Source organism: Paroedura picta, chromosome 7, assembly GCF_049243985.1.
Source record: "Paroedura picta isolate Pp20150507F chromosome 7, Ppicta_v3.0, whole genome shotgun sequence".
Taxonomy (NCBI): Eukaryota; Metazoa; Chordata; class Lepidosauria; order Squamata; family Gekkonidae; genus Paroedura; species Paroedura picta.
Window position 1 is genome coordinate 43,329,029 of NC_135375.1, and position 9,354 is coordinate 43,338,382.

The 9,354-nt window shown below is 40.2% G+C and overlaps 1 protein-coding gene across 4 annotated transcripts in view; it reads right to left on the minus strand.

Moving 5' to 3' along the window:
- SKIC3 (SKI3 subunit of superkiller complex) overlaps window positions 1–9,299 on the minus strand; it is a 55,621-nt gene extending 46,322 nt beyond the window's left edge. Inside the window, exons 1-8 of one of the 4 annotated variants that reach the window (XM_077347601.1) lie at window positions 9,152–9,201; window positions 8,610–8,661; window positions 6,928–7,022; window positions 5,208–5,351; window positions 3,413–3,504; window positions 2,717–2,792; window positions 1,453–1,593; window positions 23–121 (exon numbers count right to left, since the gene is read on the minus strand). In XM_077347601.1, the coding sequence (XP_077203716.1) occupies window positions 23–121; window positions 1,453–1,593; window positions 2,717–2,792; window positions 3,413–3,504; window positions 5,208–5,351; window positions 6,928–7,017 (642 nt within the window). In that variant the 5' untranslated portion in view covers window positions 7,018–7,022; window positions 8,610–8,661; window positions 9,152–9,201. Of the gene's footprint in view, window positions 1–22; window positions 122–1,452; window positions 1,594–2,716; window positions 2,793–3,412; window positions 3,505–5,207; window positions 5,352–6,927; window positions 7,023–8,609; window positions 8,662–8,964; window positions 9,130–9,151 lie in introns of those variants that run through there. The other 3 variants (XM_077347600.1, XM_077347602.1, XM_077347599.1) reach the window with 3 other exon arrangements.
- Between the last annotated feature and the right edge of the window lie 55 nt (window positions 9,300–9,354).

A 9,354-nucleotide genomic window follows, 5' to 3' on the forward strand; every position in this document is an offset into this window, starting at 1 on the left:
TGCAAATAATGGCAATCCTTACTTTTGACAAACACTGAATGAACTCTCTGTAAAGTTTTTGGTGCTCTTCACTTGGAATTAGACATGAAGAACTCAATGCCTGTTCAAATGCATCGAGAAGCTGAAAAAGTATTACCGACATGATGTTGAAATAACGAAGAAATCAACAAAGGGTAGGCTTTTAAAAAGTGATGTATTTGGTCCATGACAGACATTTTAAATATTCAAGTCCACAGCCAATACAACAAAATGTTAGATCATGTCTTATGCAGTTGCAGTTCTTTTTCCTGATCATTTCATAATATTAAAACAGAGGAAGCCAGAATCTTGGGGGAAGGCTCATGTGCAAACAGCTGTAATCCCCCCCTCAGCCCTATGTCCACTCAAAACTGACCACTCAGCTTTTTTTATTGTTAAGAAATATCCCCTTCCGAACATGTATCTCCCACTGAATTTTATCTTATGCATGGGATGTACCCAGCTTGCTGCCGGGGGGTAAAACAGTAATGACTGGGGAAGGCACTGGCAAGGCCACCCCGTATTGAGTCTGCCATGAAAACGCTGGAGGGCGTCACCCCATGGGTCAGACATGACTCGGTGCTTACACAGGGGATACCTTTACCTTTTTAAACATATATTATGAGGATATGGTATGATGGACTAGAATCTAGTAAGATTTGTGCTGATCTATGATCATAATAAAAACTGATTGACCACTCTGCTTCTTTCCCATGAGATAAACTGTGACTATGGGTAAGTGACTTTGCCTCCCTCAGTCCCCACCCCCAAATCAATCAGGAAAAGGATGTATTACATATAATAATGTATAGTTCTGCATTACAAATGACGTAAGAAGCAAGAAGCTGAAAATGAGTATTGAATCCTTTCATAGTTGCTAGGGTGCTTTTTCAGTCCCATATCCAATACGGACTCTTCTTTCTACATTTCAATATTCAGTCACATCAAGAACAGTGTGAACTTTCCTTTGGGAAAAACCTTAGTCCTCTCAAGGAATCCCGCAACCTTTTGAGTGATTCCTCTAAATGACTGGTATCATTTCTGGGAGTTCCATACGTTAGTCCTCTACTAATTATATACCTCATCTAAATTCTAGTACTACACTGTTTTAAGAACAGTGCATGTACAAACAACTGTATCACCTTAAGACAAAAATGCAAGTAAGGATTAATTTAATAAAATCCACAAGTGAAAACCGATTACTTCTTTGGCTTTCATTGCCAGAATGATCATTTCTACTATAACAAGATTTGTGAAGACCAGCTTGCTTCACAGCCTGGCATAAATCAGTTTAGTCACAGTTTCAAGATGGTGGTCCAGTCACTGAGTCTCAGGTCTCATCTGCAAGATAGCAATTATGAACTACCTCACATCTATGTGGAGAATCAATGAGAATGACAGTACGGAACTTTGTACAAATATTAAGAGCCTTACCAACTGCTGTGTTTCATTATCTTGGAGGTGCACACACTCCGCCAGTAACTGGACCAACCTCTGCCACAGCTGGTGAAGTTCATTATTATCAGCGCCTTCTTCCTGTCTTGTTTTTATGAGCTTGTGCCAAGATCGAGCAACCTGTGTTTTTTTTAAAAGTCAAGCTTCAGTGGCTTCCCAGATCAGAGGAGTGCTTTGACCTTTGACTGCTAGCAATACAGACTTCCCAATTCCAGAAATCGAGGTAAATTACTTTCACCTCATCCAAAAATGACAGAAAGCAGGAAGAAATCAATGTTGCAGAATGATTCCACTGTTTACTGCTGACTGCTTGGTGACATAGCTATAGAAATTATAGTGCTCCACTACGTATGGCAGCTTCTGTAAACTTTCTTTATACCATATTATGATTATGCCTCTCTGGAGAGCATAACAACAAAGAAACCCACAGTAATGGAAGCTATCATAAACCAAGTAAATACCAGATGGTCTAGCAGAAGAAAAATGAAACATTAACTGCAAGGGAGCAGATCTTAAACACCACATCTCAAACAGCACTTATGCAACGGAACTTCCCCGCCTCTTCCATCCCGCTGCATCCTGCTATGCTCTCTCAAATCATGCTCTTGACACAATAGACCATTAGCCTGGAGTGGGAGGGGGGAACTCAAGCACAGGCAGAAATGATTGTAGCAACCTTGACCATGAAGGAAGTAACTTGACAGCAGGACAAAAAAAAATAAAAATCTAAGAACAATTTTGAATGCAGGAAAAACAAAGGAAACTGAACAATCAATGTCTAACTTGTTTGCATTATTATATATGTCTCCATAACAATTGTATCACTATGCTCTTCTAAGACTATTAAGGAAGCCTATACCAGTCTTCCTCAACCTTTTTATTGTTGAGAAACCCCTGAAACATTTTTCAGGCTTTGAGAAACCCCAAATTAAACAGAAATCTTCTGGCGGTGCCTTATGTTTGAGCTCAATAATACAAGTAATCTGTTGCTGTATTTTTGGCCTTCTTACTTGTTTTTTTTTTCCTTCAGCTCATTTGCAACAGTCAGTATCGCCTCAGCGTCTTAATATTATACTGTGACAACAACTGATCCAATATAAAGTGGCAATGTTTCTGCCTACCAACCTGATTATTTTCCTTTACAGAGATCAGTAACAAATAATGAGTTTGCGAACCAGAATGCTTAATATCAGGTAAGTAAGCAATTAGGGACAACAATACAATAAGCAAGCTGCTGACCCACCTGCAGGAATTTCTTTTCTTGGTGATACAGCTCCACAAGTTTTTTACATACTTCACACCATTTCTGTTTATCTGTACTAGAAAAATATCACAATACAAATAATGATTAATTTACAACTAACTTTTATATATATATAAGTTTTATATATAGTTGTGACTTGGTTTATGAGCTTTTTGCCTTGAATCAGGCTATTTTTCTACCTGCTCTTCAGGCTGCATCCTGCATTATAACTGAACAAGCAGAGGGCACAAGCAGTGACACTGTGTCAACGTGAGTGTTGGCTAGCCAAGTGATTCTAGCTGAATGGGAGTTCCTATGTCCCCCTAATTTTCCTTTCCTTTTCCAATCCGACATTCTCCTACCTTTGATGCTTTTGTTTCTAGCTTTCTACAGCCCTCCCTTCCTGTTCTACTTTTGCCTTTACACCCTAACCACATACTATATCTTACTAGCTAAGAGGCAGTGTATGCAGATGCATTAGGTACTGTATAGGTAGATTTAATCAACACAATAAAAAGATCAATTAAATACTCATTTTTCAAGAACACAGATGGATCATATTTTGCAGAAACAATTCTACATAAAAAGGTCATAGATAAGATTCTTTGTGATTAACTAATAACATGAGGAATAATTTAAACTGAATTTTAATATACTGTTGCAAAAATGCATTAGAATCTTCAACTTTTTCCTTACCTTTCATAGAGCTCCAGCAATTTCTGATATACATTAACCAATTCCTCTCTGGTATCAGCATGATTTGTTTTTTCATACAAATTGGCTAGACCCTGGATAAACATGAAACATATTAATTTTCAAGCAAACCATTGTGTTCAAATTAATTTTGGGGTAAATCCACAAGAGTCCAATGATCATCTCATGTAACTCACAGCAGATAAGCATCACCATTATTAAACATAATAAAGCTCAAATTGACAACTCGCTCCCTACCTGATTAGCCCTCCCTGGGGGTGTGCCACCGATAGAGAGAGAGAGCACTCTACCAATGAGGGGCAATCAGGTTAAACTGCATGCAGATAACTCAATCCCTACCTGATTGGTCCTCCCTGGGGGTGTGCTGCTAGCAGTAAGGGAGCACTCTGCCAATGAGGGCCAATCAGGTGAAATTGCTCTCTGCCAAAAAGACCAATTAGGTTAAATTGCATGCAGAGAACTCAATCCCTACCTGGTTGGCCCTCCCTGCTAGCAGAGAGAGAGAGAGGGCCAATGAGTTTAAATTGAATTCTGCCAATGAGGGCCAAACTGCTCAAATTGCATGCAGACAATTTACTCCCTCAGAAATATTCCCCCAATAGGAGATGATCCTCAGCCAGGAATTGCCTGCTCTAGTAGTTTAGATTCAATCAGGAGGGAGCCCTTGTCCAGGAAGGTCTAATAAGAATTAGTAATGGATCAGCTCTCCAATTTCCTGCTGGTTTGAGAAGTTTGAGTGGAAGACAAGGCAGCCTCAGAGCATGCCTTGATGCCAGTAAGTTGCCCTGGCCTCTTCCAACTCAGAGGATATGGCAGGGAGCAAGCTGCCTCCTGGGGCAGCCTCTGTGTGCCTTCTGGAGCAGGGATTGCAGGAGGCCCAGAAATGGCCCCCTGCTGAGACCCACTGTGGCCAGGAAAAACCTCTACCCTAGGAATAATAAAATCAGAGTCCAGTAGCACCTTTAAGACCAACAAAGATTTATTCAGGGTGTGAGCTTTAGAGTGCAAGCACTCTTTGTAGGAGAGATCCAGGTTTATTTACAAGGAGATCTTTTAATAACCCATCATATTTAGAGAAGCTGCAGTTAGGCTTCTATCAGCCTGCCTGGAGTACGCACAGCAAAACTTATCCATACCTCGAGACCTAGTTAGTGCATAATTAAAACTAAACTAAATGCTGGCTAGTCACTTGGATGAGCCAGGCCATCTTGCACCTAGCTTCCACTGAGAACAAGAAACAGTCCAGGCCTTGAAGATAAGCACTGCTAACAAGCATGAGAGAAAATACTCTTGAGAGCAGCTCCCACAACTCAGGGCAACTAAGCACCAGCATGTAGCAAAGGTGGAGTCATTCAGGCCAATACAAACACTTGGGGGATTACCAGCAAAATATTAAAAGATTTCTGGGAAGGACTAAACCACTTCCAAAACAGTAGTGTACATCCACAAAAGTCATGAAAAAGAAAATAATGTGGGTTTGCTGTAACACGTGACTCATTGCAGCAGCACCCAACAATGAAAGGAGGTAGCTGGGGATAAACTGCAAGATATGCAGCGGAAAGGAGAGCTGACAAAGGGAAGAACTGTTGGGGCAGGGCAACCCCAGTTAGAGGGAAGGATGGTCAAACAGAATCAAAACATGAGGATGGGAAATAAGGGCCAGCTGGGCGGGGCATGGGTTGGGGGGGAGATTTTGTTATATATTCTCTATTTCAATCCTATTGCTCATAGAAGCTGTTTCATACAAAATGGAAAATGGGGTTAGTTGCACACATACCTGCCAGGCAAGCAACTGCCCTGGTTCAAGTTCAGCAGCCTTTTTATAGGCACCTTTGGCTTGATCAGGCTGTTCTAGTTCAGCAGCTGCCAAGCCAATAAATACCCAGGCATTGTAGTTATTTTTTTCTTGCTTCAATACTGCCTAAAAATTATAGTGAAATGAAACAACATTTTAATCTTCAGCACAATTTTAAAATGAGTATCTCATTCCCACAGTGACTGAGAAAACCAGCATTTGCAACTTGCTCAAATACATCATTCTGATTTGTCATCTTTTTCAAAAAGTTCAAGTAGCTTATTAAACGTTTTTTTACCCTCCCTGAAGTAAATGAAGCTGGAAGACTGATTTGCTCAAAACCATGGAGCAAGCTTCAAGGCCAAGTAGTGATAGACAGGTACTCCTTTACATGGATCCAGGTGCACCGAAACACTCAAAATTTGAATGTACAAGTTGCAGCAAATTTATGAAAGAAAATAATATAACTCAAAGAGGAAGGGCTGGTTCAGTCACTTTTTGCCCCCAAGGTAACAGCTGTGGGGAGGGAAGTAAGGCCACAAATTGCATGCTGCATCTGAACATGCATACCCCGCCACTGACAGTCACTTTGAAAGGGACAGAAAAGCTCAGCCTTTTGCTCCTGAAGCAATTATGAAGAGCTCCATATGTTACCATTTTAAAGAATTTTACAATAGTGGTAGGATGCACTGTTTAAGAAAAAGAGGATGACAATCCCTACTGTTGATTGAAGGTGTATGTTCTGTTCACTTCCTTCAGCCAATACAATTACATTCTCACATTCCTACTCACAGCTAGCAACTAGTCATGGCAAGGGGCATCTCTGTGACCTTCTCCAGCCCTGTCATCCTCCCTTCCTTCTGGATTTGCAGAGGTGAAATTGACCTCAACAAGGGCCAGGACCTTTTCACCCCTGGTCTCAGCTGGTGGAATGCGCTCCCAGGAGAGACCAGAGGCCTGTAAGGCAAACTATTCCACCAGGCTTATGGTTGAGGCCTAAAATAAAATAGCATCCACCAATAAGACTGGTCTCACCACTAGGGGAGGAGGAGAACTAGAAGACCAGCTCCTTTATTAAACACCCCTGGTCTAGGAATTTCAATTGGGAGCATTCAGAAATGTAAGGTTTAAACTTTAATTTTGTATGTATTTTTAAATGTTGTTTCCCACTGTAAGTGATACAAAAGGGCAGGATAAAATTTTTAAATATTATTATATATTATAGTTAGCGTAGAAGACTATTTTATTTGAACCAAGGACACAATTTCTAAACAAGCTCTGGTAACCCTTAATGAATACTGAAGAGGACTATTGTTAATATGACATAACATTTCACACCCAGAAAGTATATTTTGCACTGTTCCATCTATCAAAGAAGGTCATCTGGTATCTGGTGGGTACATAAGAGGACCTTTTCAGTGATGGTACCAATTATGGAACAACCTCACTAGGAAGATATCCATGGCCCTGTTACTTTCAATCTTTAGGAGGCAGCTAAAGATGGTTTTATTTAGGACCGCATTTGGTTAAGCTTACAAGCAATCCTGAATTGTGATTTTAAAAAATTGTGGTTTTTTAATGTACTTTATTGTATGTATTTTATAAGGCATCTTGAGCTCTGTAATGAAGAAAGGCAACTAATAAATGTTTTAAATCAATTTTAAATAAATCAAATAAATGAATAACTTTGAGCACTAATTACCTTACAATACTTCAGTGCTTCTTTGTATTCTTTATTTCTTATTGCATCTCTGGCACTTTTCAAAGCTGCTTTAACTTCCTTGTTCGACATGACTGCTGGAAACGTTAAAATAGCAAAATTGTATTCATAAATCAAACCATTTAAAATCATTTCTATTGCTTACATTACGTTAGAGTTTTGTGTGGAAGTAAAGCAATTGGAGAAGACACTGCTAGATCAGATTACAAAGTTCTCAATGAGATGGGACACAGTGATCATAGGAAATGTCAATTACCTGGATATGTTTTGGAAATCAAACTCTGCTAAATGTGAAAAGTCTAATACATTCCTGACTTGTCTTGCTGAGAGCTTCATTTTCCAGAAGGTTGTGGTGAAAAGAAAGGGGTCTGCTGTCTTAAATTTGATTCTCACCAACAGGGAACCATAATGATAATCTAACTTTGGAATTTATGATCTTAAGGAAGGGGAAAGCAGTACATAGCCAGATATCTAGAATGGACTTTAGAAAAACAAAATACTTGAGATGGGAATCTCAATCACAAATTATTCCAATGAGAAGGAAAAATGGGAAGAACCTAAACAAATCATGTGGTTCCATAAACAGTTTTCTAAGGATGTGAGAATTTATTTTTTACTTAATATTAAAAAACCCACTATAACAAGAAAAGCTTCTTCATATATTTAAGATGTAAACATAAGATAATTCATAGATGCCTTAGGCTGATCCTGCATTGAGCAGGAGGTTGGACTAGATGGCCCCTTCCAACTCTATCATTCTATCAAAACACATTTAAGAAACTGGGCAATCTAACCAAGGATGAATATAAACCAGACAGGACTTGTAGGAAGACAGGTTCCTCGGTTACATTAAACACAAGAATAACAAGTGGTAAGCCTATTGCAGGGAAAGTGAAACTTTAATGGGTAATGAAGAGAGGGCCAAACTGCTAAAATCCTACTCTATTTCAGTCTTCTCTAAACCTGGCCAAGAGAGAGCATGTGATGAGAGAAGGGACTTGTAGCCTTTCTACTGAGCAAGGATTGAGTCAAGGGAAGTGGCACTGATACCATTCACATAGAATGCAAAGGGACTTTGACCATGACTTCTCTAAACATCATGCCAAACTTAGTATGGGAAAGGTCACATCAAAGTAGGGGGAAAGCTAGAAACTGGACCAATGGATGACTTTGTACAATAGCACCCCAAGAGTGTGAAAGTGGAACCGCCCTGAGCCTCTGGGGAGGGGGGAGGGAGGGAAGTAAGTAAGTAAGTGTGGATGCTGACTACTATAAACAAACAATGGTAGTGTTTTGGTTTTTTTTAATCCTGAATGAAATATTCAGAAATTAATGCTTTATTTTCATTTTATATATGTTTATGAAGAATACCATGGTGTACATAGGACTGTATCTGTATTACCAAGAATTCATTCCAAACTACCTAGAGATCAAGCCAAGGTTATGCTTCCCAGAGATCCAATTTCTTCACATGAATGAGTGTTAAGTCCTCACACTAACACACTTACAGAGCTGTAATCAAGAACATACCAATTCGCAAGCTGGCACAATTTACCCAGAACTACAGGTGACATCCATAAACTTCAAGAATCATGTGTTGGCTTGCATTATTTGGTACTGAAGTTTTAAAAGTCAATCACCATATTACAACAAGAAGGTTCTACCTTCCTAAGTGTTCTCTTGCTCCAGTGCATATGCAAAGTAATATAGTTGCCCCTAAAATAGATAATAACGGCATCATTCAGAAATACTATTAATAAAAGTTACCATTCTTTAGTGAGTTCAAAGTATACCACATACAATATTTAATTGTTGCTTTCACAACAAGTCTCTAGGGTGGACCAAGATTAAAACTTTAAGGGGAGGGGGCAAACTTTAAGGTAGGGGAGGGGGCAATTGACAAAATCCATGTTAAAATCGAGGTTTGAAACAGATTTCTCAGTTTCCCTACACAATGCCAGATCATCAGTACTGCCATTCACTGATTCTGCTAAGTCTATTTTCTAAGGTCCCACGTACCCGTCACCATTTCTGTCTTAAACCCGCTCTACCGTCCAGCTTCCCTAGCAAAGCCACAGCCCGCTCAAATAATCGGTTCCCTGCATTTGTATGAGTAAAAGCGGCGGCAGCGTCCAACCAGATCCCGGGGAAGTCCCAGCCCGGGGCCACGTAGCAGCCGCACTACCCATCCCCGCCCCGCACTAACCGGCAAACTCCAGCAACCATCGCCCATCGCTCTTTAATAGGACGCATGCGCCAACGGTACTCTCCCTTAGCCGCGCCCTGCCTTTTGATGACGTAAAAAGGCTAGGATCGCGGGGCTGTCAATTTGCCTCAGCATGACGGGAATTGCCGCCTATTGGTTCCCCTCGATGCAACAACCAACTCCGATCGCATTGCATTCTGGGA